The 27,800-nt window shown below is 41.8% G+C and overlaps 1 protein-coding gene and 2 long non-coding RNA genes across 3 annotated transcripts; 1 reads left to right on the top strand and 2 right to left on the bottom strand.

The window, feature by feature from the left end:
- Positions 1 to 643: 643 nt before the first annotated feature.
- On the bottom strand, positions 644 to 11,249 carry LOC128414444 (uncharacterized). The gene is made up of 3 exons (XR_008330658.1): positions 10,412 to 11,249; positions 8,373 to 8,471; positions 644 to 989 (listed from the first exon to the last, which is right to left on the bottom strand). It is a non-coding gene; the product is annotated as an uncharacterized LOC128414444 (long non-coding RNA).
- Positions 8,492 to 10,013, bottom strand: LOC128414446 (uncharacterized). Its single transcript, XR_008330662.1, has 2 exons — positions 8,981 to 10,013; positions 8,492 to 8,937 (listed from the first exon to the last, which is right to left on the bottom strand). It is a non-coding gene; the product is annotated as an uncharacterized LOC128414446 (long non-coding RNA).
- A 137-nt stretch (positions 11,250 to 11,386) lies between the features above and the next one.
- MSL2 (MSL complex subunit 2) lies at positions 11,387 to 27,515 on the top strand. Its single transcript, XM_053389743.1, has 2 exons — positions 11,387 to 11,672; positions 23,659 to 27,515. The coding sequence occupies exons 1-2, from the start codon at positions 11,528 to 11,530 to the stop codon at positions 25,320 to 25,322; spliced, it is 1,809 nt and encodes a 602-aa protein (XP_053245718.1). The 5' UTR covers positions 11,387 to 11,527; the 3' UTR covers positions 25,323 to 27,515.
- The last annotated feature ends 285 nt before the right edge of the window (positions 27,516 to 27,800 follow it).

Here is a 27,800-nt window from a genome sequence, read left to right as displayed (position 1 = left end):
GCCCATTTAAATTCCACAAGGAAGGTGGCATAATCATTAAGGAAGCAGGCAAGGCTCCAACACATATGGCAGGCAAAACAGGTTTCCATTTGGTCTGCCAGAAAATCCACCAGCTGGAAGGCAATTGGACCAAAAAGCTAAGAAACATTAATTGGGTTTTCAACAATTTTGTCTGGGAGGCTAATGAGACACTTTCCCCTAGGAGGTATTTGGGTTGGACTGGAGGTGGCAGCAGTATGGGCTGCCTGGAGCTGACCTTGCAGGGCTGTATTCTCCGCCATCGGTTGTGCAATTTATGCTTGCAGCACACCTAATTCTCTGCTGCCAGGGGGCTTCCTTCACACACAATTGGACTAAAAAAATGGTCAGACTGAACCTTAAATAAGAGCTGCAGCTTTGAGTAGTTAGCTCTGCCTTCTGAGAAAGAAACCGCCTAATTTAAAGGAGTCCAGCAATCGCATTCCATAATTCTTCTTGTGTCTTATTAATTTCTGCAACTTCTCCCTTAACCCTTTCTTGCTCCTTCCTTATTTCCTTTAATTCCTGTTTTATTCGTTTCATTTCTTCTTCCAGGTTTTGCGTTCTTTTTGTTATTTCCTTCATCTGTCCCTTCAATTCATTAACTGTCATGTCATATTTTTCATCCATTGATTCTAATCTCGTCTCCAAATTCTTCTCACGTTGTTTAATATCTTTTTTATTTTTTGTAAACATTTTTAAAATGTCTCCCTTAAATTCAATATCTTGTTTTGATCCTCTTCTTTCCAAAGGTGTCCCACCTTCTCCTGTTTTCTTCGGTGTTTGAGACATTATTTCTCTTTTCGTGCCACTAAGTATCACCCACAAATTTAACTTAACACCCTTCTGCCTCTTGATTGGCCAATCCACTATATTAGCAATCTTTGGGACACCAAATTTCTTCAAAGTAAACCACTAAAAAAGGAAAGGAGCTTTTTCTGCCTCTTGTTTGGCTAATCCATTGTAGTAGCCTAATAAAATAATCAAATGGGATAAACAAATAATAATGATAGTATTAAAAAGAAGAGCAACAAAAAAATACAACCAGGGAGACAAAATCTAAAAACCACAATAAGGGACACCAAAGAAATATAATAAATAAATAAATTTCTTCCACCACTTGCCTGGCCAATCCAATCCTTTAATCAAAGTTCCAACAAAACCATATACACTAAATTTTAATCCATTATTCCTAAAAACAAATTCAGAAAAAAGTAAAAAGAAAACAGGAGAGAAAAAAAGGGGGGAAAGGAGAAAGAAAAAAGAGGAAAAAAGGGAGAAAGGGAAATATATATATATATCTTCACCAAAGCAGCAGAGCCATAAATCTCCCAAAGCAAAAACAAAGCTAATCTTTCCCAGGGAACACAGTCCAGCACCATAAAATAAAAAATCAAAGTCCTTCTACTCCAACATGAATTGAATGAATTGAGGTAAAGAGAATCAAATTTGAGATTGAGATCCGCGCCTGAAGTACAAGGGGAGAATATTCTGGAGAGGCTAACATTGGAGATTGCACAATGATTAAGTATGGAAGTGGGAGACGTCAGAAAGACAATTCAGAATGCTTTTAGAATTAAAACAAGGACTGTTAAGGCAAAGAAGTTTCCAGGAGATTGTTTGATTACCGTATTTTTTGCCCTATAGGACGCACCGGCCCATAGGACACACCTAGATTTGGGGGGGGGGGGAATAAAGGGGAAAAAATATTCCCCCCCCAGCCCGAGCTTCCCCTGACGCCAGCCTCCAGAACGGGAGCTTGCGGGGCTGGGGGAGGGGGATGCCCGAGCTTCCCCCTCCCCCAGCCCCCAGAACGGGACCCAGAGCAATGCCGAAGCTGCGTGCAGCTTTGGCATCGCTCTGGGAGCTTGCGGGGCTGGAGGAGGGGGAAGCCCTCCGCCAGCCTTCTAACCAAGTCGGGGGACAGCGGGAAGGGCGCGCTGCGCCTCTCCCGCTGTACCCCGAGTTTGCGGGGCTGGCGACGGGGAGGAGCAGGCTTCTCCCCTCCGCCAGCCTTCTAACCAAGTCGGGGGACAGCGGGAAGGGCGCGCTGCGCCTCTCCCGCCGTCCCCCGAGTTTGCGGGGGTGGCGATGGGGAGGAGCAGGCTTCTCCCCCCCGCCAGCCTTCTAACCAAGTCGGGGGACAGCGGGAAAGGCGCGCTGCGCCTCTCCCGCTGTCCCCCGAGCTTGTGGGGCTGGCGGTGGGGCTCTCCAGGCTTCAGCGAAAGCCTGCATTCGCCCCATAGGACGCATACACATTTCCCCTTCATTTTTGGAGGGGAAAAGCGCGTCCTATAGGGCGAAAAATACGGTATATTTAAAGATAGAGAAATTAAGAATTTGATTTTACAGAAAAACAGAGAAAAAAGGCTGTGCATCGATGGAGCTTTTATAATCATTTTTAAAGACGTCCCACTTTGTTTATTGAAAAAACGTGACCATTACAAACCATTGAGACAGGCATTACGGAAAAAATGGAATTGAATTTATGTGGGAATTTCCAGAAGGTATCTCCTTTCACTATAATTGCGGTACAAGTCACATGGCAAGGCAAAAAATTGATAATAGTCGAAGTGTATGCACCCAATGGAAGTAAAACTGAATTTTATAAAGATTTAGAAGAAAAATTATTTGAATTTGTGGATCAGAAAATCATAATAATGGGCGACATGAATGGAGTGGTGTCGATGGAAATGGATAGGTTGAGATCAAGAGGAAAATTGCAAGAAGGGAAACTACCTAAGACTTTTTTTTTAATGATTGAAAACTGTAATTTGATAGATGTTTGGAGATTAAGACACCCATTAGAAAAACAATTTACTTATTTATCAGAACCAAATCAATCAATGTCAAGAACTGACTATATTTGGATATCCAGCAAGTTAACACCAAGAGTGACAAAAATAGAAATACAACCAAAAATACTTTTGAATCATAATGCAATAAAATGTGAAATAAAAGAAATGGAGGAAAAAACTTTTCGATGGAGACTAAATGAGAACTTATTAGATGATCAAAAAATAAATGAGAAAGCACAGAAGACTCTGATGGATTATTTTGTGAATAATAGTAATAAAGGAACAAAAACAAGTGTGGTATGGGATGCTAACAAAGCAGTAATGAGAGGCTTTTTTATACAGCAAAACAGTATTAGAAATATATTCAGAGAAAAAGGCAAGAAAGAAGTACTAAAACAAATAATGGAAAATGAGAAAAAATAGTTAAAAACCCAAATAATGTGAAAATAAATCAGAATATTAAAATCTTGCAAAGTCAATTTGCAATTATAATAAACCAAGAAGTAGAATGGAATATTAAAAGAATGAGACAAAAGAACTTTGAATATGCTAACAAATCTGGCATGGCAGATCAAAAGGAGAAAGGAACAGAATACAATTAATAATATTGTAGTGGAAGGAAAGGAAGTAGATAACCCGAAAGAAATTAGAAAAGGATTCGTAAATTTCTATAGACATTTATATAAAAGAGCTGGAGAGAATGATGTAAAGACAGAAAGGGGTGCAAAAAATTCCGACAGAAAAGAAAGACAGACTGAATGACCTAATTGAAACAGAATAAATTAAAGTTGCTATAAAAGAACTAAAAAGTGGAAAGGCACCGGGACCGGATGGATTCACAGCAAAATATTATAAAGAAATTAAATACACCCTACTTGTACTGTTGAAAGAAGTGATGAACAATATATTAAGAAAAGGAGAATTACCAGAAACATGGAAAGAAGCATATATTACATTAATACCAAAACAAGATTCGGGTTTAACACAAGAACTATGGGCCCATTTTGCTGTTAAATAATGATTACAAATTATTGGCAAGTATACTGGCAAATATTTTGAAAAAGATATTGAATGAGATAATTCATAAGGACCAAGCAGACTTTTTACCTGGCAGACAGATGAAAGACAACATAAGAAAAATAGTTAATATAATTGAATATCTGACTGCTAGAAATGAAAAGCAAGCAGTGTTAATTTTTGTGGATGTGGAAAAGGCCTTTGATAATATATCTTGGGAGTTCATGTTAAAGAATTTGGAATTAATGGACACTGGAAAATTATTCTTAAAAGGATTAAAAGCTATATATTCAGAACAGAGAGCAAAACTGATTATAAATAATATAGTAACAGAAAGTATCGATGTTACGAAAGGTACAAGACAAGGGTGTCCATTATCACCATTATTATTCATATTGGTACTGGAAGTCTTTCTACGGACAATAAGGAGAAATGAAACAATAAAAGGAATTTCAGTTGGTCGGAATGAGTATAAAATGAAAGCCTTTGCCGATGACTTGGTACTAACAATAGAAGATCCAGTTACAAGTGTTAAAGGAGTATTAGAGGAGATAGAACAGTTTGGGCAAGTGGCAGGTTTTAAACTGAACAAAAAGAAAACCAAAATGATAGTTAAAAATATGAAACAGGACTTGGTGGAAGTACTGCAACAACAAATTGGCATAGAAGCAGTAAAAAAAGTTAAATATTTAGTTATTTGGTTAACGCCTAAAAATATTGATCTTTTTCAAAATAATTATACACCAGTGTGGAATGGAATTAAAAGAGACTTGGAAATATGGGGAAGGATGAAATTGTCATTTTGGGGAAGGATTTCTGCTATCAAAATGAATGTGCTACCAAAGATGTTATTTTTGTTTCAGTCAATTCCAATAATCAAAGGAGCAACAATTTTTAAAGAGTGGGAAAAAGCAATTTCAAGTTATATCTGGCAGGGAAAGAAGCCGAGAATACAATATAAGTTGTTAACATATGTTAAAGAAAGAGGAGGCTTCGCCCTGCCAGATTTGAAATTGTATTATGAAGCATCTTGTCTCTGTTGGTTAAAGGAATGGATGTTATTAGTAAATACAGAATTGTTAGATCTGGAAGGTTATGATAATAGATTTGGTTGGCACGCATATTTATGGTATAACAAAACAAAAGTCCACAAAGGATTTGGAAACCACATATTTCGAAGATCTCTAATAGAAATATGGGATAGGTATCAAAACCTACTGGAACGTAAAACGCCACATTGGTTATCTCCATTAGAAGCAATGAGTGTGAAAAGGATCAATAACGGGTGGGAATTGGATAACTTATGGGGAATACAAAAAGGGAGTAAGTGGAAGATGAAGCCATATGAAGAAGTTAAAGAATATGTGAATGATTGGCTCCACTACTGCCAGGTCAATGAAATGTTTAAACAGGATTTTAAAGAAAAAGGATCTGATGATAATAAATCAAAGTTTGAAGTAGAGCTATTAAGTAACAAATATTAAATTTTGTCCAAAATGTATAAATTGCTGCTTGAATGGCATTTGAAGGATGAGGAGGTAAAGTCGGGTAATGATTCATTGGGCAAAGATATTGGGTATAATATACAGTTGAATGATTGGGGGAAACTATGGAATGAAGGTTTAAAATTTACTGCATGCAATGCCTTAAAGGAAAATGTGATGAAAATGATGTATAGATGGTATATTACACCCGTTAAATTGGCTAAAATGTATAAAGTTAGCAATAAATGTTGGGAATGCAAAGAAAAAGAGGGAACATTTTATCATATGTGGTGGGAATGTAAAATGGTGAAAAACTTCTGGGAGATGATATATAATGAGATGAAAAAAATGTTGAAATATACATTTATTAAGAAACCAGCAGCATTTTTACTTGGCATTGTAGGAGATGATATAAACAGAAAGGATTGTAAGTTGTTTTTATATGCAGTGACGGCAGCAAGAATATTATTGGCACAAAAATGGAAGCAAGAAGAATTACCAACAAAAGAGGAATGGAGGATGAAATTGATGGACTATGCAGAATTGGATAAACTAGAAGAATTCAAAACCTGCGGGACCAGAGATTCACAGAAGACTGGTGTAAATTTACGGACTATTTGAAAAGTAATTGTGATGACCAGATTACGTTTGTAGGTTTGCAGGAAGTTTTGTGAGGTAAATTATTTGAATTATTGCAAAAATGGTTAAACAGATGGATTGTGAGTTAATATAATTAAAGGCAATAGGAATTTAAGAAATGCAGAAGAAATGATAAAAATGGTGGATCATCAGAGATGCTGATGGAAGTCCAAAAAGATTGTATAAGATGTGAAGTTCCTGAAATTATAAGGGGTCCAGTCTGCTTTAGCAGTTGTCACCTCTGGCGGAAAGGGGAGACTGTGCTTCTACTAGGCTTCCAAGCTGGAGTTCTTCAAGTCAGAGGAGGAAACATCATCAGCATCTATTCCACTTTATATGTTTAAGAAAAAATCTCAGAGTGGTTTGCAACACATTAAAACATCAACTAAAAGAATCCAGAATAAGACTTCCTGTTTGCATCAAACCTGGTGCTCTGGCCCCAGGAGGGGTCCCAGACAGAGATTAATGGGGGGTAAGGGGCATGTCTCCCCTAACCTTTTGAGGGTATCGAAAGGGCAAGACCCACGGTCATCCGTTAATGCCTTTTCTTTGTGAGCGGGGATGGAAATCCCTGTCTCCCAGACAAAAAGGTAAGGGCACTGGGCTCAATGGCTTCATCCAAGGACAGCCCAAGCAAGCTACCGTGGTAAGCTGTGGAACACCTTTGAATTTGGACAAGAGGCACCCCGCTGAAAAGATCCTGATTTATGCTGGAGGAGAAAATCATCGGTTTCGAAAGGTTTGGAAATAATGAAAGACGCTAATTTTTGCTTTGCTTGAACGATGGAAGGAGCGGAGGGGAGGCAATATTTTAAGTCTCTTTTTTTTATCTAAAGCAATGGAATGCAAAGTTTTCAGGATGAGTGGACTTTAAAGACACCTCTTCGCAATTAATTTATTTTATAACTAAGGACTTTGCCTGAAAGAAGATGGAGAGTAACAGTCTTGAGGGACTTTTGAGGGATTTTGACCACCCCTTGGAACTTCATATTGTGAAATGAAAATAGTAAAGAAGAAAAGATGGGTAACAACTGGATTGACTTTAAGCACTCAGAAGAGAATAAACTGGAGTTGGATGTAATGGAACTGAGGATCGGAAGGATGGACTGCAGGAAGATTTATTAGTTTAGGGGGAAGGATGGAGAGGAGATCTGGATTTTGCTGCGATTACATCAGCCCACCCCCCTTGAAACTTGAAGCTGGAAAAAAGAACAGTGAAAGGGACAGGATGGACCACAGTGTATACCATCTTGACAGTTTCTGAGACTTTCAGACAGAAGAGAGATGGATTGTGATTGTTTATTAATGAGATGGTTGTATGTAAAACTGAGGATTAAATTTGGCGAAATGTGAAGGATGGGAGATGCTTGGAGATTGGCAGTGTTAGAGGGGGAGAATGTTTATTATATATTTATACCAAAAAAAAAATCTAGGGGTTTCATTTTCACCCTCTGCATGCCACACCCGTGCAGCTGAGTTGATTACTGGGGACAGATGTCAGGCAGCAATGTTCAGGGCCATGTTAAGGAGGAATGTGTGTATGTTATAGATAGATGGAAGATTTACTCTACTCAACTATTTTGAGGACAGGTTATGACAATGTATAAAAGCCATAGCAGAAATTGGTAATTGAACAGGTGATGTGTAGGGAGAAGGGATGAGTGCATTTTGAAATAATAGTTGGAAAAGTTATTTTATTAGGAGCAGCAAAGGAGAGTGGAAAATAGAGGGGACATTTGGGGGGGGTTAGTTTTTAAATTTGTATTGAATTTATATTAATTTGGTGACAATTTGTTTAAAATTATGGAAAATAAGCAATTGGCAAAAAATCTCAAAAACAATTCAGAATAAAACATAACTGAAGAAAGTCAAATATAATGATTACAGTCAAAATAAAACATTACAAAGGAGGCCCATTATGGACTGCACACTTAAACGTGTTAGCCGCCTAGAGTGGCTGGGGAAACCCCACCAGATGGGCAGGGTATAAATATTATTTATTATTATTATTATTATTATTATTATGGCAAACGTGACTAAAAATATCTGAAACATTTCAAAAGATAACATTACTAAAGCAAGTCAAATATGAAATGAACATTCAAACAGGCATAATTAACAAGAAAATAAAGTATTATCATAAGCATATAGCATATCTGCTGCTGCTGTTAGTCCTGCTAATGGTTGTCCAGGGGGGGCAATGGCTGTGAAAACTGAGGCTCTATGATCTGGGCCTGCAGAAAAATACAGCCAAGATGACCTCCTCAGACTGGAAGTTACTCAGTGGGCTCGTTTTGCATACGTGCTTCTGCCTTAATATGAACATCTAGGGTTGGCCCTGAGGCAAATTCCATCTCCTCCAAATCCCCCGTTTTATATTCCAACAACAAGGAAACCAAGCCAGCGCATGACATACCTTATCTGACATCATCCTTACAAGTTCAGGCTATTCATCCTTGATTATATGTTCCTCATTTCTGTTCTGCCAAGGGTAGGGTTCTTTCTGGATCTGGAGCTAATAAGCACACCAGCGGATAAAGAATAAGTAATGATTTATTTGCATAAGGTTAACAAATAGCAGCAGGCATACAAAACACAAATTATAGCATACCAGACAGAAGTCACACACAATCTTGCCTTCAGCTGCCCGGAGCTCCAGGTAAAGCAGCAAGAGAGACCCTGGCCGACAGTCTCACAGCATCTGGTACCTCTATCTATGAAGAAGCTCCCTGAGTCCCTTCAGCCTACAGCTTTTATAGCCAACTTTGATTTGATTGATTGCACCTGGTCAGCAGGCATCACTCATGATCAGCCCGGGATACTGGGTGTGACTAATGCGGAGTAGCTGAGAGTCTCCAGCCCAATTCACTGCAACTGGGTATCCTCCCTACTAGCCAATCAGCACTTAGAACACAGGGGACCCGGGAAACTCCTGACACAGGTGTGTGAAAAACAAATTATACTGTCATGAATCGGCAAATCTTAAACCGGGGATGTAAAAGGGGAAAAGACATGTCCCCTAACTCCTCGAAATTACAGTGGTCTTCCGCGTTTCTCCCAGACTTTCATCCCCTATATATGATGGGGGTTTTTTTGCCTCAGCTCATCAGAGAACTCCCTGTAGGCCTATACAGTCACATAGGCTTCGTTAGATGTCTCCAATTTCCTTTCCATTAGAATACTTCTGGAACGTGCCTTCAAAATTTGTCATGCCTCTGGAACACCTTCAGAATTTATAGTCATTGTGCCTATCCAACTTTTCTGACATCGATTTTTGATATTGAGCTTTTTGATACTGATTTTCCGAGAGTCTAGTGTATATATCTGACTATGCTCAGTTTTTACATCCCTTGCTATTATATATTCCAATATGATATGCTCACATTTCCCCAAGGTTCTCACCATTTTCACTTCATAACCAGGACAGGCAAGGATCAAATGGAGCAGCAGAATAGGGCTGTTACTCTGTCAGACAAGCTGCATATACTGAGCAACACAGGTTAGAGCACAAGTTATATGTAGCCAGCGAAACTTCTAAGTCCACCAAGTAATGGGTCAGAAGCAGTTGTGTGCAGACCTGATATATCATCTCAGGAGGTATATTGCCTTCCTGGAATATGTGTTCAAGATATGATGGAAAGGTTGATTAAACTCATAAAACCCACTGATTGAAATCTATTGCCAATCCATTTGTGAGCCAATGCTGCAATCAGAAGAAATATTGAACAGATCTCCAAGGTTCTGGGTAGGAAGCTAAAGGATTTGGGGGCACAAGTTGTGTTTTATCACTGCTTCTTGAGGAAGACTGCCAAAGAACTTTTAAGGGAGGTCTGGGTACACCACCCACATTCCCAGCCAGTTACTTTTCTCCACTCAATGAGCAGTACAATGGATATTGAGGGGAGATAAACAGCTGGCTGGCTGGCAATTTTGGAAATGTACAGTCCTCCTATTGAATTTATTTATTATATTAATATGCCACCCTTCAAAATGGATTCCAGGGCGGTTCATAACACTTTAAAATCTTCTGCCTTCACATAGCATTCTGTTCATCTATGGGAATATTCTGCAGATGGGTGGTGACTATTGTAGACTGGATTGTGCCCAAAAGTGATTATTCTAAAATTAAAAAATAATCCAAGCTGACAGTTGGCCTGATTTTTTAACTTTTATTCCCCCTCCTCCCATTTTTCTGCTTTGCGTAACAAATTGAATAATTTAAGAGTTTGGGAAGATTCGAAGCTTGTCCCAATTTTGTGGGATTTTGTTTGGTTCTAATAAAGGTGTTGCCCAACTGTACGTACACGTGTATATACTCTCGAGTGAAACAAGGCTTTTCAGTTACTTGCGAGTAAATCCCCTTAAACTCAGCGGAACTTATTTCTGAGTGAACGTGCATCGGGTCCTGTTGAAGGACTGCAATATTTTTGTGTTTTCACTTGGAGAGTATAGTACTGTATTCATTAACTGTGCAAGTGTCGAGGGTGTTTTGGATTCTTTAGAGAAGGCCAATCTGGTTATTCCGGCAGTGCTTTTCCTTACTAAAATAACGAGTCCGCCCAGGGAGGCCGCGTCTGCCTGCGAGTTTCGCAGCGGCGGCGGGCCAACAACACTCTGTGGGCGCTCAGAGACTTCCCTCGCCGTCCTTCGCGCGTCCCAATCTGGGCGCCGAGATTCAAAACAGGTTCTGCGTTCGCTGAGAAAGCTCCGCCAAGGCCCGGCGTAAGGAGCGTGCAGGGCCGCTGAACGTTGTTTTGATAATGGTGAGAGGATGACGTTGCCGATCGCCGCGTCTCTCCAGGGGCAGCGCTACCGCTAACCGGCTTTAAGGAAGACACTGGGCCTTGGTCGGGCTCGCTCAGCGCCTCCCGAGCCCCGCCCAGCTCGCTTGGGAAAGACGGCTCGGGCGCCCGACGAGACGCGAAGGGGGTGGGTGTGCTGAGAGAGAGGGAAAGAGAGAGGGAATGGCCGCGCATGCGCAGTGGCGAACCCAGCGGCCGCGGTGATGGCTACGCAGTGACGGTTGGATCTAACGGTTGCTATTGACGTTGGGGCTGGGGGGGTGCGGTGGATGGTTCTGACGCCGAGAACGGCCGGGAGTAGCGAAGCCGTTGGCCCCGCGGAGGAGGCCTTGGGAGCCGCGCGGTGATGCGGCGGCGCTGAAACTCCGGACGGAGGCGCCTCCCCCCCCGCCCCTACCAGAGCCGGGCCCGGGCCGTCGCCCTGCGCGCTGGGTTCGCGGATCCTGCCTCGGCCCCTCCCCCGCATGCGGGGCCTCCCCTCCGCCTGAGGCGCCCCGGGAGGGCGAGCGAGCGAGGCCGGCATGGCCGGCCGCCTGGAGTAGCCGCCTGGGCCGCCGCCGCTCGGCGCGAAGAGGAGCTGCGGCGGGGGAGGTGGCGGCGGGGAGGCGGCGGCGGAGGAGGAGCAGCAGCAGGCCCCGGCTCCGGCCCTGGCTGTGAGGGCGCTTCGATGCGGGGCTAGGAGCGCAGCCGCCCCTCGGCCTGCCTGCCCTGCCCGGGCGCGGAGCCGCGCTTTCTTCTCAGCCCGGAGCCGTCGGCCTCAGCGTCTGCGATGAACCCGGTGAATGCTACAGCCCTGTACATCTCCGCCAGTCGCCTGGTGCTCAACTACGGCCCCGGAGAGGACCCGCAGTGCCTGGCCGAGATCGGCAAGCTGCTGCCCTACTTCCGGCAGTCGCTCTCTTGCTGTGTGTGCGGTGAGTGAGGCGCTTTCTATTGTTCTGGGCCGCGGGCGAGCCGGCACCCTCCTTTTCCCTCCCTCCGTCCGTCCCTTTGGCTCGGGCTCGCCTCACTCGCTACACCCACTTGGAAATGGGCAGGGAGCAAAGCCTCCGCCGCCTTTTCGGGTAAACCTCGCTTGGCAGCCGAGAGGCGCGCGCGCCCCGCAGGGCGACTCGCTCTTCCCGCCCGAGAGTTGTGAAAGACCCCTCTCCGCGCTCCCCCCGCCGCCCAGCCTCCTTGAAACTGACCGGGAAATGGGCTTGCCGGCTCCTTGAGTAAATGCTGTCACTGACAGGGACACCCCGGGAAGGAGGGGGACACAGACAACAACAAGAACCCGAGTCACATGTCCCTCCTTTGCCGCTCCGTGGACGAGATGGGCTTCTGAAAACTTTGATCTTTTTATAACTCTTCCTAATGGGTTTCCATACTTCGCCTGTTCGCTCAAGCGGAATAGCCTATGTTGATTTGTTAGGGCAAACTTTTTTTCCTAACACCTTAAAGACCAACTGTGTATGCTTACTTGAAAGTAAGCTTTATTATGGTCCTGTACTCCCAAGTAGGCGTGCATAAGATATCAGGCGAACACTTTTAGTGTGGCATAAGTTTAGACTGAGGATGAGAATGTTTTGCATATGTGTATAGTCGGTCTGTTACTCTGTGAAGTTAAAAGTTTTGGCAGTAGTGCATTTGGGAAGCTAAATATGTAAAGTGTGTTTGCTTTGTGTAGCAACACATTTGAAGTGATATATATATATATAATGTTCGCTGAGTTGGTGAACAAGGCAGTAGAGCTTGAGGGAAAATGTTGTATACTGGGAGGAAGGGGTAAGGTCATCCCTGTACTGATGGTGTTCAGTTTGTTTTGGTAGTTGGATAACAGATGTTCGCGTGAAGAAACACTCTAACCAGAGTATTGAACAACCTGCATTGTAAGGTTGAGCATAGGAGTACAGACTTCAAAAAATGTAAACAGTCTTAAATTGCATAGGGACATTGTAACATATTCTGTAATCACTCTTTATTAATGTACTGATAACTTCTGGTCATTGCATCTTAAAATTAGTAGAAATAGGTTAAATATTTTAACTGCTACCATTTAGAACAGAGTTTGTGAGATTGCTTTTTGCAAGAGGGAACAAATTTTAGACTGTGTCAGGTCCTTAGCTCTTCATTCACATATTCCTTTAAAAAAAAAGAATTATCAATTACGTTGAAGGTATTAATTTAAAATAAAACATAACTTCTGAAGTTCATCTCCAGTGAATAAGTGAATGGAGCTGACTCGAGGCACCATGGCATCTCAGGCAGAGAATTCAGGTAGTTCCTAGTCCTCTGCAGTGCATAACTTGTCATTCCCAAAACTTAGTCGACACATCCATTTCTTATTGCTATGATCAAGCATTCTATTAAAGCCATTGGTTTACATTGAATTAAACAAAGTTTAACATAAGTTCTGTGTTTAAACTCTGTTGTGAAAGGGGAATAATATGGGTGATTTTCTACTAACCTGTCCTGTCAGTGCAAGGATTTATGCTTGTGTTGTGGCAATCCCTGCCTCCCCCCCTTTTGCTCCAGAGGGTTGGAACACCTAGAGCAGGTTTCAGGGTTGTGTGGTGGGAGGAGAGGGGGGAAGAACATTTTGTTGCACGAGCAGAAATAATTGCACTGGCAGAATGATTGCCATAATGCTATGTTGGATTTCACCCTATATGGTTAAATACCTGTCCTTTTCATTATGTCCATGGAACTCTTTGTACCTGAGGTAACTGATTCAACCTTGTGATAGGGCTGGCATTTGACACAACTGATACATTGGTGAAAAATCTGACAAATCTAGCACATGGGTCAGTGATCCTAAACCCTTTGGACTTGTGGGTATATGGAATCCTGAGAGAATTTTGTGGGCACTAGTCTCAAAATAGCTGCTGTGGGGCATGGAAAAAGAGAAAACATGGAAATTGGATTAAAAACAGATCCTCTTGTATTTTCATTATTTTTACATGGAACTTCCCCTAGGACACCATCAAATGTTAGATGATATATGTCTCCTTGGACTGATCTATATTATTATTATTATTATTATTATTATTATTATTATTATTATTTGTATATATACCTGCAGGTCTCAGAGCAGTTCACAAGATAAAATCACAATGTAAGAACACAAAATACATAATCAAAATAAAAACAAAAAAGAATACCCCCCCAACACATTGGATGTCAATCAGTCAAAGGCCTGGTTAAAGAGGAATGTTTTTGCCTGGTGCCTAAAGGTCTATAATGAAGGTATACCAGGTGAACCTCACTGGGGAGAGCATTCCACAAGCAGGGAACCACCGGAAAAAGGCCCATTCTTGTGCTGCCACCCTCCAGACCGCTCGTGGTGGAGGCACATGAAGAAGGGCCTACACAGATCCAAGGCTTGTCACTGCCACCATGGTACAAAATGGAGATATTCAGAACAAATCCATGTCCCATGGTAGCTCTGGCAAGCACTAGATAGTTGGTTTTTACAGTGCAATCAGTAGAAACCAATATCGGCTGTAATTTAATGATGTTTCATAGGGATATCTTTGGGAGAAGAAAAGGCTAAGAAGTAAACAATGCACAAATCCAGAGTGGAGTCTCTAATAAGACAGTTGGATGGTGTTTTGTATGCCTCCTTCTGGCAACTCCTGCAGCCGAGCTGGTGCCAAACTTATTGCTTTTCTTTTCTTTGGACCACATCAGTGAGGCCTAGATGGGGGTCTTGTCGTCTGGGCAGCCCAGGACCTCCATACACACTGCCCAGGCTTGCGCCTGGGGAGGTCACTTCACTGCTAATAATGCAGCGGTTTGACGTCATCCCTGGAGTCACACTCCATTGTCTTTTGAGACAGACAGATGCCAACATAGAATCATAGAATCAGTGTTGCGTGGAATACAGAATCGTGGAGTTGGAAGGGACCCTGAGGATCATCTAGTCTAATCCCCTGCAATGCAGGAATATGCAGTAGTCTCATATGGGGCTTGAACCTGCAACCTTGGCATCATTCTCTAACCAATTGAGCTCTCTAGTTCTCCAAAGGGCATATCTTGTAAAAATCACAATGACTCTTGCAATGGAGCCTTATTTTTGTGCCACGATGGCACATCCACCACAGTTCACTGTTCCATCATTTTGTGGATAGCTTGAGAAGGGAAGGGAGAGTGACCAATGAGATGGGAGGGGGAGGGGCATGTTTAAACTTTTGGTAGATGCCAGAGAGCAAAGAGAAATTGATCTGAGAGCAAGAAAAACCCTTCTAGACATCCAGTTTGTTATTTCTGTGGGTTCAGGTGCTCTTGCTGGCACAAACCTACTGGAAACGAATATACAGTGGTACCTCTGGATGTGAATGGGATCCGTTCCAGAGCCCCGTTCATATCCTGAAGTGAATGCAACCCGTGTCTGTGCGTGCGCAGGTTGCGATTCACCGCTTCTGCGCATGCGCGTGTCGTCATTTTGAGCGTCTGAGCAGGCGGCGAAACCCGGAAGTAACGTGTTCCGTTACTTCTGGGTCGCCGCGGAGCGCAACCCGAAAACGCTCAACCTGAAGCAACTTCAACCCGAGGTATGACTGTAAAAGCACAAGACTCAGACCAATGTAGGTTAGCAATAACCCTGACTGGAATCACTGGCGAAGGAAGGCAGGTGCGGGGTGTGTGGTACGCACCGGGTGTCAGCCGTGAGGGTGGGTGACATCGCCATGCCATCCCTCCATGCTCGCTGCGTGGGCAGCTAGCAGCGCCACCCCCACTATCCCGGCGGGTGGTTAGTGGTGCCCCTCCCACGCTCTCTGCGCGGGGCGGCGGGCGGCTAGGCGGCTAGCCCTGCCTCCATGGGCTGGCTAGCTCTGTCCCCGCGCCACTCCCTGTGCTAGGGCAGGTAGCTCCACCCCTGACTGGAATGTTGTTGTTGTTTAGTCGTTAATACATGGTGTGTTTTGATTTACTGAGATTCTGTTACTCCATTGCTTGATGCAGAAACAGCTGGCTTGAATTTGATTTTAGAAAATTACTTTTTCCATTGTACACCAAATGCTCCGTGGTCTTTTCTGAAAGTAAATTTTATTCCCTATCTACTGTAGGATTGCTAAACTTTAAATGCTTCAATTTTGGAATCAGTATGAACATTCTGTTTGATGTTGCTGACAGGATCAAGTTTACCTGGATCGTGCTTTTCGCTGTTGGTTGAAATCCTATGTGGTCTCCTTTTATTGTGGTTGCTTTAAAAGGGCAGTTTTAACTGCTATATACTTGCAGTAATGCTCACTATGTTAAACATAGCTTCCATGTTTTTATGCCATGTTATTCCTTCTAGTCCATGCCAGTGGCAAAGGTCAGGATTGATGACCTGATAGATGGGACCGAGGGACCACATTTGGCCCATAGACTGGAGGGTCCTGACCTTACCTTTGCCATTGGACATAAGAATAACAATTTGAGGTGTTTTGGTTCTCCTAGAATCATAGAGTTGTAGAGTTGGAAGGGACCCCAAGTGAGTGGCCACTGGGACTGGGCCTGCTGCCAATAAGAAAGTTCCCAGGTATCTCCTTTTTCAAGTCTGTTAACACATTTTCCCTTTTGTTCCAGATGGTTTCAAAGTAATTAAGTTGGAAACACTAGTAAGGAAAGGTATTTGTGTTGGAGCTGGACATTCTGGTAGTAAATAGAAATACATTGATTTTTATTAATGAAATTAAATTAGACATAATTCTTAGAACTGGAAGAACTGATAATTTGTATGATAGCGTAGCCATAATTGCTTAATAATAATAATATTATATTTAAACCTCACCCATCTTACTGGGTTGCCTCAGCCACTGGGGGTGGCTTCTAACACATAAAAAACATAGTAAAACATCAAATCTTAAAAACCTCCCAATACAGGGCTGCTTTTGGGTGTCTTCTAAAATTTCCATAGTTATTTATCTCCTTGACATCTGATGGGACGGTGTTCCAAAGGGAGGGCACCACTACAGAGAAGACCCTCTGCTTGGGACTGATTGGTAAAAAAATGTGTTGAATACCAGCTCTTCCCTAGTTTACAATGACTGTTCATACACAAACAATATTTTTATGATAGTTAACCTGGTACTGAACAAAGTCCAAGATGAAATAATGACTCTTCTGCAAATCATCACCTCAAACACGGGTTCAGGAAGTGCTAATGCATAGGTCTCTGCCTAGGATGCATGGTATGTCATGGAGATTTGGATGCAGTTTAAAATGTAAGGTGAATGGAATGGATGGCATGTTAGAACCAAATTTCAAATGCTATTATTGTTACAGAAACACACATTGATTAAGCAGGATATAAATTTTAATAAAACAGAATCAAAGAATGTGCTCTCTGTGAAATGAACAGTTTTGTTTGTCATTTGGTACAACTGTATGTCTTCCTGTAGGGGAGAGAACTTATTTGTTTAGCACTCAAAGGGCAATATTTTATATTTGGAATTATGAGGCTGTATACAGTGTTGCACAACAGAGGAATCCAATGCAACAATGGAAACCCTGCTGCAGAAACAAACCACAAGGCTTAGATTAACATTACATGTGAACAAGAATTCATGGTTTGTGTCTCTCCAAATAAGCCGCAACTAAAAGCTAAGGTTTGTTCTTAGCTTACCCTTCACAATAAGCCATGATTTAACTGTTTATTGTGACATGTGAACAGGACCAGTGTGTCAGTTGCCTGATTTGCAGCATATGAACATAGCTTTGTTTCTAAGTGAATACATGGTTGATCTGTGATGTCTTTAAAAAAACTGGTGGTGTACTTATTTTGTTCTTGAGAGTTTGGTTCAATTGGTGACTGGGAAAAAACTTTTACACAGAATGGAAGATTAGAGACAATTGCCTAAAATATATTCTAGGATTTAGAGTAATATGGTCTATGTGGAGCTGCACCATAACACTTAATCTACTGCATATTATATGTGCAAGGGCAGAGTGATGTAGGCACATGTTGGGCATCTTGATCCCCAGATCTCATGCACCTCATATACTGCTGGTTCTGTGTTGTGGTTGCTAAATGAACTGGTTGGAATCCTGTGCTGCAATGTGTGAGAGGAGGGCAGTGTCAGATTTGTGTCAAGGGCTGTTCATTGAATGTAGTAGATATGACACCTTTTCGTTTCCTGTGAGTGGAAATGTGACCTCAGACGGTGGGGAGGATCCTAATTAACCTAGTGACTGCTATTCCCTTGCTTATTAACCTTTCAGTGTCATAGTTGCAACAGTGACAATTTTGTGGTGATGTAGCATCAATTGTTACATTGTTACAATACATGGCTACGCAAACATGACAGTTCAATCATGCTGCAAAACCCATTGTGTTAGTTGCAGCAGGGCTATAACTTCATAATGTCACATTATCCTGCACAAGGAGGTTTACTGGTGGGTCTGTTTCAATCAAATGGGGCAAATGGAGGAAAGTTTAGTGCTCTAGAGAAGTTTTAAAGTGGTGTTTGAGGAAGTCGATGTTCTCACATTGGTATCAGTTTTTAACAAAGCCTGGAATCTGTAAAACTTCAAGCTAAAAGAAAACAATACTGTATGAGCAATTAGGGGGATTGCATGCATAATAGGTAGCTTTCCTTTTGTTTCATGTGATGTAAGATATGGTGCAATATTTTCCATCAATATTGTATTTGTTTAAAAAATACAAGCTCCTGTAGTTTTAGAGGAAAATCCATCTTTTATTGCATGGGTGGTCAGTGTCTGCTGAAGGCTTCAAAACAAAATAGTCCCTTGAGCAGCAATTGAGAGGGTGATTTCTGTACTGCCAGAGTAGGCAGAAGGTAAATCCAGATCTACTGTAAAATATTTGGATGACACAGTAGATTGGTAAGGATTTCTGACTCCGTCATTTAACAATGGCAACAGCAAAATGACCCCCAAAATTATACTGCTGAAATGAAGAAAAATTGAGTGGTGGGGTAATTAGAATCAATTATTGCATAGGATTGTGAGCTGAATTCAGTTTTGGTACTCAAAACGAACTTGAACTCAGAATATTTTCGTTCTAAGTATATATCTTTTGCAAATGGATCCAATTGGTGGCTCTTAGGATTCTAGTAAAAAATCAAAGTTGATAAGGCAAGTCTGAAGGGTGCCTACCTTTACTCCTAGATCTTCACTTTCCCTGTCTGCTAGGCTTGCGGCTCTCACATTTTTTCCAACTTGACTTTTTCCAGTCTCAACTTTATAAAATGCTCTTATTCAGGACTCAAATTTTATAACCAGAATAAGGATCATTTTTACAACCAGAATTAGAATCTGCATAGAAAACTATATAATATATTTTTAGGAGATGCTTGATACTAAATGTGATTGTCCTGCACTGAATCTTACTACCGATTTTAAGACTGCTTTTCCTTAACAGTTGCCAGCTCCATTTCTCTCACTTCCTCACTTTCCATTAGTTCCCCTCCTGCTACCCTTTTTAGGAATTCTCTCGCAAGTCAGCTCCTCAGTACGTATAAGTGCTCAGATCATAGTAATGGCAGTCTCAAATCCCTTTCTCCTCTTTGAGTGGAATGCTGCTATGCTCACAGTTTCCTCTGAGGAAGGCCCTGAGAAATGTATGTTTTGGGCCAGAAAGAGTCTGGTGTCCTCACTTGATTTATATGCTTTCAGCTTTTTATTAAAGTTCCAACTTAACTTTGATACAGTGTACAGTTTAGCACATCATTGTACAGTGAACAATTTAGCACATCATTCCTTCAGTCTGCTTTTAGGTCAGTGATGGGGAACCTCCAACCTGGTAGCCAGATTAGACCTAGCAGGGGTGCTATTGGCTTGTGAGGCCATTTCCTGAAAACCACGCCTAACTGACAGCAGGTATGGGGAAAGTAAAGACAAGGGGACAATCAGGAGTCTTAAAGTACACTGAGGGAGGCTGCAGCTATAAGCAGTAATTGGCAGAGGCAGCAACTTTGCAGAAATCAACTGGAAAAAAAAGTTTCTAATTGAACATCCCATTGTAGCCAGTCCATGCTTACAAAGGCATCTTCCTTTGCAACCTGGCTTGAGTTCAAGCCGGGCTTCAAAGGCAGAAAATAAAGAACTGGGAGCACAGTTAGTGTGCACTCATGTTTCTTTCCTTTGAAGCTGGCTAATTGATGTTGTGACATAGAATCATAGAATTGTAGAGTTGGAAGGGACTCTGAAGGTCATCTAGTGCAGTCATACATAACTAAATCATATCTGGCAGATGATCAGCCAACCTCTGCTTTAAAAACTCCAAGGAAGGGGCACCCATATGTTGGATATTCTGTGTGTGTGTGTGTGTGTGTGAGAGAGAGAGAGAGGGAGAATCATTTGTTCCAGAAACAGATACGGTAAGTCATTTCAAGAAGCAGCAGAAGGCTGAGTTTGTTTTGATGCAAGGGTATTTTTTGTGGGAATTGTTCTTTGGACTTGCGCAGTATGACAGCAAGTACTGATAACTATGGTTCTGTGTAACTTGTAACTTGCTGTGAGTCTCTTGCTTGTGTCTTGTGGTGAGAGAAACACAGAGAGTGAGTCTTGGACTCTTGTTGGACTCTAAGCATGCCTTGACCACAGCAGTGGTGAATGTCTATATATATTTGCTACCAATATGCTTTTATGCCTGTCAAATAAACTTCTACACTTGACTGAATCTTTATGGCATCCATGAGTGTTTATTGCCTACTGTGTGTACCTTCAACCCCTTCAACCCAAGGAAGGAGCTGCATTGAGATGTAACTCTGCTGAGTATAAATACAGGCACACACACGCAGCAAAAGTGATGCTGGACCCTATTCCTTCTAAATCATCCATCAGAGGTTGATGGATTGATCCAACACTATATCCACCTCTTGTGGGCATTTGCTCCATCCTTCATGTGACAGCACTTTAGTTATTTGAAGATGGCTATCATATCCCCTCTCAACCTCCTCTTTTCCAGGCTAAATGTACCCAACTCTCTCATCTGTTCCTCATAAGGCTTGTTCATCTTGGTCACCCTCCTCTGCACATGTTCCTAAACCATATTATCTTGGTGGGATGCATGATGGGACAGCACCCACTGCAAGCACCCACTGGGGAACTACAATACGGCATAGCTCCCTAGTTTGTCCTCAATAACTGTTGGGATCTTGAGTCAGCTGTAATGTCTGACCATAGAGTGTGTTTGGTAGACCACCATGTAGACCAGGGTGGTCTATCTCATGGCCTGAGGGCCTCATGTGACCCTCAAAGCCTTTTATTGGCAGTCATCAACAACATTTGACAACCCCACCCCCAGGAAAGACTCCCCACTGCCTTTCCGAAGCTAGGTAAAGAGGCACTGGGCTTTGGGAAGGTGTGAGGACTCAGACAGGGTCCTAGAGTACACCTGCCTCCTTCCCAAAGCTTAGTTTTCACTTTCTGAGCTTTGGGAAGGAGGTATGGGGTTCTAGGACCCTGCCACAGAGCCTTGAGTCTCCTTCCCAAAGCCTTGCTTAGCTGGCTAAGGGAAGGCAGCAATGAGGGCCCGGGGTGTCTGTCTGTCTGTGTGTACATTTTTTGCCTCTCTCACCCCCGTGCACAGCCTGCGGGTTCTGTGTCAAAGTACGCTTGCAACTGACTTGGTATGAAAAATTGGACTACCCTGATGTAGACACTCTACCACATGCACTCTGGTTGGCAGCAGGAAATAGTGCTGGATCAAATAAAGGCAGTGGGCAGTTAAAATCAGTGGATAGTTGGTTGGGGTGATCATTGGCATCACAGCAGATTTGAAGGTTGTATTGGCTGCGGAGCAGCAAATTCGGTTAAATAACAGCAGAAGAAGATTCATGATGGTAACCTGTGGTCCACAGGTTGCCCTTAAGTGTGTTAAGTTGAGAGTTGATTTGCCTTCATTAAAATTTCAACTCTCAATTAGCAGGGTTTTGTTGTTTGTAATTCCGTGAGTCATTAATAGTAGTATTGTCTAAGATTGCTTCCGGCTCATTTATGCTCTTAGAAAAGTTATGTATAGAGCTTATCTGTATCTTTGTTCACAAAATCTCTACTACTTTTGTGGTGGTTATACTTTTATAAATGTAGTAAACTGGGATGGAGATTGTGCTCAGGCATTGCAAGCTGCTAATAAGCTGGCTTTCTTTAAAAATTATATTGCTCAACTTACGGTTGGCATTTAGTAAATGTACTGTTTTCCCTTAAATTAATAACATAGTGGATGATCGTCTGTTCCTATGTGCAGAAATGCACATGTTCAAACTGTGTGCACAGGAGGGAGGATGCAGCAGGAGACTGAATTGTCTCTAATTGATTTTTGTGCGCATACATGCAATTTTTCTTAGCCTGCTGCTTCTTTTATGTCAAGCTCTTCTCATTTTAATAACTTGCAGTTTCATTTATGTTTATTTTCCTTCCTTTCTTTAATACAGAATAGGTAATTGCCTCTGTTGTATTTTCTGAGGAAGGGTTTTAGGTCCTTTGACTTGCACCATCAAGTTCTGTATATCTATCTCTGTGTGTGTGTGTGTGTGTGTGTGTGTGTGTGTGTGTGTGTGTGAACACACACTATATGATACACACAGACCATTTTCAAGCATCTTTTATCATTTTGCTCAGATGACTGCTATTTCTTACTGTTTGTTTAACATTAATTGCCTAGCTACACATTATACTTGTCACATGTGAGCTCTTTTTGTAGAGTATTCTGAAGGATTCCCTGCCAAGAGGCAGAGAGCAACATTAGAGGGGATGGTAATTTCTTTTTGAAGGTAGATACTACTGGCTCTTTCTGTCTGTCCTCTCCTCTCCTCTGCCTTTTTCCTCTCTTCTTAGCTGCTTGCTACATATCCCTATGATATGGTTAAAAGAGAGACGAACTGTGGAACTTAGCCACTAAGTGGAGAAAGAGTAACAATTCATCCTTCACTGTTTGTGTGATTTCTGCCCCTTCCAACTATCTGTCTCCTTGTTGTGGACCTATTGGAACTCTCATCAGCTAGAGCAGCCTTGCCTGGTGGGACTGCACTCATGGGGTAAGCGTAGCAAATAGCAAAGCTTCACGTGAAGAATTTATGAGAACGTTTCAGCTTTATATCACAACTATAGCTAAAGTATTAAATAGCAGGTACAGGTATCTTTTGGTTGACATGTTGAAAGTATTGAAAAGCCGATACATCCGATAGCTTTTCAGATGTGTGCGGTAATCTCTTTCTTACTGTCTCCTGGTTTTTGAGCTGCAAGGTAGTGATTGAGTGAAGGAAGATGTGGAAGTGATGATGGACAGACCTTGTGTTCTTTGTGTTATTTTTATAATTTATGTTTGAAAAAAGTAATTTAAAAAACATATGTAAACCACCCCACTAATTTGCCACCTTTTGAACATTAAGGAATACATGGTTTTTTCACCCAATTGTTAATCTCTGTTGACAAAACAAATGTGGGAAGTAGCCCTCTGTTCTTCTTTTCTTACTTGTGACTCAATGTTGGGTTTTTTCCTTTCCCATTTGAAAATAGGATTGGTGAAAGTCAGTGAAATTCTTAATTCAAAAAACTTTCAGTTCTCCAGCAGGGGCAATACATTTCTGCTGCCAAGGTATAAGTATATTAAAAGAGTTGCGCCACCTTGCTGAATTTACTTAATTTTTGCCAAAGAATTTACTATGCCTTGCCCAAAAAAGTGCAGGGCATTTTTCAAGGGCTTATACCACTCTAGTAAGCACTGGTTTGGTGCAACTACCAAAGAACACATGGGAGGAGCGGGATTTGATCAGTCATTTGCTGATGGTTGCAAGAATTCTGTAATATGAGGAAATATTTGTCAATGATTGCAGAAGTATAGAATCTCCTGGGCTTTGCTTTAATTGTAACAAAGCCAAGTGAATATGGTGGAGCACTGAGAGTGAGAATATTTGTTTGGTGACATATCTGAGTTTTTAAAATACTTTTTTATTTTTATTTTAGGAGATCTGCTGCAAGATCCAATTGCACCCACCAATTCCACATGCCAGCATTATGTATGCAAAACCTGTAAGGGCCAGAAGATGATGATGAAACCATCGTGTAGTTGGTGCAAGGACTATGAGCAGTTTGAAGAAAATAAACAGTTAAGCATTCTAGTGAATTGCTATAAAAAACTATGTGAGTACATTACACAAACACCACTAGCACGGGATATTAAAAAAGCTGCTGAGACTTCTCCAGATCTATTGCCTTTGCTTAAAGATGGCGCTGCACTCCATGAAGACACAGAAGAAACATCTGATGAAGCCGTTGCATTGTGTATCACACATTCCCCATCACCTTCAACCTCAGAGCATGCTAATGAGCCTCCAGCATGCCGTTCTTCTGTTCCTGAAAGTACACAGGAGTCTGATGTGAAAGGCTCCACTGTTAATGGGTTGCCCAATTGCAATGGGCTGTCAGTAGATAAAATTGGAGCAAATATTCCTTCTCCTGAACAAGCAAATACAGTTGATGTATGTAGCCCTGCACTGTGCATAGAAACTGACGATAATTCTAGCAATCTTCAGCCTGGCCAGTGCTTAAAAAGTGACGATATTTCTAGCAATCTTCAGCCTGGACAGTATGTAAAAACTGAAGCTATTTCCAGCAGTCTTCAGCCTATCTGTGATGCTGTTTCTCCTAGTAACTTGTGTGTGGCAAGCAGTGATACCTGCAGTTTCAGCAAAGACACCACCAAACCTGGTGATTCTCTTCTACTTAGTGTTGAGGAAGTGCTACGGAGCTTGGACTCCAACACAGAGGTCTGTGGTCCTAATCTTCAACATAGCTTGGAAACCAATATATCCAACGGCCCTTTTTTGCAGCTTTGCTCTCCGCCTCCTAGCCATAGCATGTTCATGTCAATGGGTGCTTCACCTTATGGGATTTCATGTACAGCTGTGACACCGAAGGCGGTAAAATTAAATAGAAAGCGATCGCGTTCTGAAAGTGACAGTGAAAAGGTTCAGCCTCTTCCCATTTCCAGCATCCTTCGTGGCCCAACGTTGGGAGCCTCAGCCCCGGTAACAGTGAAACAGGATACAAAGATGTCTTTGCAGCCTGTAGCAGCTGTACCAAATGGAGGCACCGCTCCTAAAATAGGCAAAACTGTACTCTTAGCAAATAAAGGCATGAAAAAGACTCTAGACCACACCGCCAAGAAACCCCACCCGAAATCCAAAACAGGAATGCTGAAAAAATCAAGAGCTGGCAGTCATGTGCCAGGTGGTCTAACAAAAACGGTGTACAAAAAGCCACAGGAAAAGAAAGGGTGCAAATGTGGTCGAGCCACCCAAAATCCAAGTGTTCTTACATGTCGTGGCCAACGCTGTCCTTGTTACTCGAACCGTAAAGCTTGCTTAGACTGCATATGCCGTGGCTGCCAAAATTCATATATGGCTAATGGGGAGAAGAAACTGGAGGCATTTGCAGTGCCAGAAAAGGCCTTGGAGCAGACTAGGCTCACCTTGGGCATTAATGTGACAAGCATTGCCGTGCGCAATGCCAGCACAAGTACCAGTGTAATTAATATGACAGGGTCACCAGTAGCAACGTTTTTAGCTGCCAGTACAAACGATGATAAGAACTTGGACGAAGCTATAGACATGAGATATGACTGCTGAGTCAATTTTTTTCTTTTTGATCTTTCTCTCCTGCCTTTGGTAGGGGGACTGCTATAATTTTGAGGGCAGCTATGGTTCTGTTTAACTTGCCGGAGCTCCTGCATATAGATCACTTGTATCAAGTGTTTTTCATTGCTATGTTGTGTGTTAGTGTCTGGGAAATAGTTTGACGGTAATTGCGGAGTTACCCTGAAACTGTCTTTAGTTCTTACAGCACCTCATAGTTTCAGATCAAATGCTAATGTAAATGATTTATAATACACAATTACTTTTGGGCAAATATTGACCTTGTACCAGTTCATGCTTTGTGCTTAATCAGAGATTGATTGAATATACAGCAATGGTTTCTAGTCAGTCCATCACAGTTGTGGTAATTTATTATGTACCCATGTTTAGAGTCAGTGTCGCAGGAAATCGGCGTCAAGCTCATGCTGCAGTTGTAGTAAAAATGTCACAGCCAGTCTTCTCATACCACGTTATTGTGGATAGGGAGATTAGTAATTGAGCACTTTAAACTTGTTCAAAAATTGAAGTCATTTTAATTTTCCATCTAGTGTATGTTGTCCTGAAGCAAAGAAAACTATGAAACTGGGCCCTCCTGTCAGATTTGAACACTCAAGATTCTCAAATATATGTTTCTTTTTCTCTAGAGTAATATTTCAGAAATAGTAATAGAAGTTCCATTGTCATGAAGCAGACTTTGAAGACATTATTATTATTATTATTTTATTATTATTTTTGGAAGAATTTGCAGATTGATGTCACTAGTCTTTTGCATTATGTGTCATACTGTAAACGCTAATCTTCAAGATATTATTGTGGAGTTCATTATGAAATAGGTAATGTATATTTTGGAATGTGCTAGTTAGCTACAAAATAAAAGCAATTTAATTCTCATGCCAAAATTACTGAGACATCATTGTATATGTTAGTTTCTAGCTGTTGGCAAGAGCATACCTCCTCCCGCTTCACACAAACATGCTTGGAATAATAGCAGCATGATGACACTGTGAGGGCATTGGCATTCTGCTGAGATTCTCCCATGCAGCTACTACTTCAAGAGCCTAGTGCCTGTTTCCCCCAGCTTTGCTGGCATAAATCTGCTCCTATCTGGGTGGAGTCCTGGATGGGATTAGACACCAGCTGGATGCACCAAGAAGAGACACAGCAGGGCATTGGTTGAAAGTGACTAACATGCTGCTGTGTACCCAAGTTTGGAACAGCAGGGATGTGCCAAGCATGGAATTGGTGTGGTGGATGTTGCAAGTTAATCTTGGAGCCCATCGGAGCTGTTCTACCTTCTGCTCCACACACAAGCTTTTGTCTTTAGCTTATTTCCAATTATACCATGAAAGAAACAGCAAACCGTAAAGTTGAAAATATACCACTTTGTATCAATCCTCCTATTGTTGAGATGTGTGCCTAGAACAGGGTTAGCCAGTGTGGTAGCATCCCGATGTTAGATTGCAACTCCCATCATTCCTGACCATTGACCATGCTGGCTGGGGCTGATGGGAGTTGTGATCTACATCACCTGAAGGTCACCATGTTGGCTGCCTCTGGTCTAGCATGTAAGTTCTTCAGTTTGCGTATCTATGGGCTGACTAGAATGGAAAAGATTACCCTGCTATTTTAAGGACAATAGTTCAATAACCTGTTTGAAGAGAAGTGATGCCAGAATTTCTAAAACTCCTTTACATTTGCCATCTAGTTGTTCATTAAGTGACATTGCCAGGGAATTATGACATTAGACACTTTGGATTTGGCACAAAGCATGTACAATGATGGTTACTAGGTCTGAAAAGTAAGCAAAAGGTTTTGGACACCAATTGGATGATGCCTCCTTTTTGTTCTGTAGTGTACCATGGTGTCATTTTATGTGAATGTGGTCAAATAGCGTTTTTGTTGGCTTTTTGGTTTGTTTCCCCCCTGTCTTTTCTGTGGGTAGGGCAGGGTGTGTGTGTTTGGGGGGGGGGTTAAAGCCATAGAAAGAAGGATGTGATGTACGTGTTCCGTATGTACTTTTTTTGTTTCTGTTTTGCAAGAAGAGTTGAAAAATATTTTTGATAATGAGAGTAAATGGTGGAAAATGCTCTTTAGTATTCTCGTCTCTTTTTTTTGCCAGCCCAAACTCCTGAATTCTGTGTTTAATTTTGAGGTTTACTATGTCCTATTAAAACATAATTAGTTAAATATTTGTGATTTTTGTGTGGACCAAATGGGATCTGCCGTTATCTACTTCAGTGTTCTAACCTTTACTTATTAGTGTAAATCCAATTATTATTTCAGTATCTGTAAGAAGACTAATCAAACAAACCAAAAGCCTGGAGTGCTATTCCCACTGCCTGGGTATTTTCTGCAAATGTCTGTAGAACTGTTAAGTTTTTTTTCAAGACTGCTACTAGTATAGTTCTGGAGCTCCAATATGTCATGAGTATGCCTTGGTCCCCAAATGTGGGAATGATTTCAATCTATCTC

Source organism: Podarcis raffonei, chromosome 5 (assembly GCF_027172205.1).
Source record: "Podarcis raffonei isolate rPodRaf1 chromosome 5, rPodRaf1.pri, whole genome shotgun sequence".
In the NCBI taxonomy this organism is placed as follows: domain Eukaryota; kingdom Metazoa; phylum Chordata; class Lepidosauria; order Squamata; family Lacertidae; genus Podarcis; species Podarcis raffonei.
The sequence above is the reverse complement of the archived record's forward strand: the minus strand, read 5'-3'. Positions and strand labels throughout refer to the sequence as shown.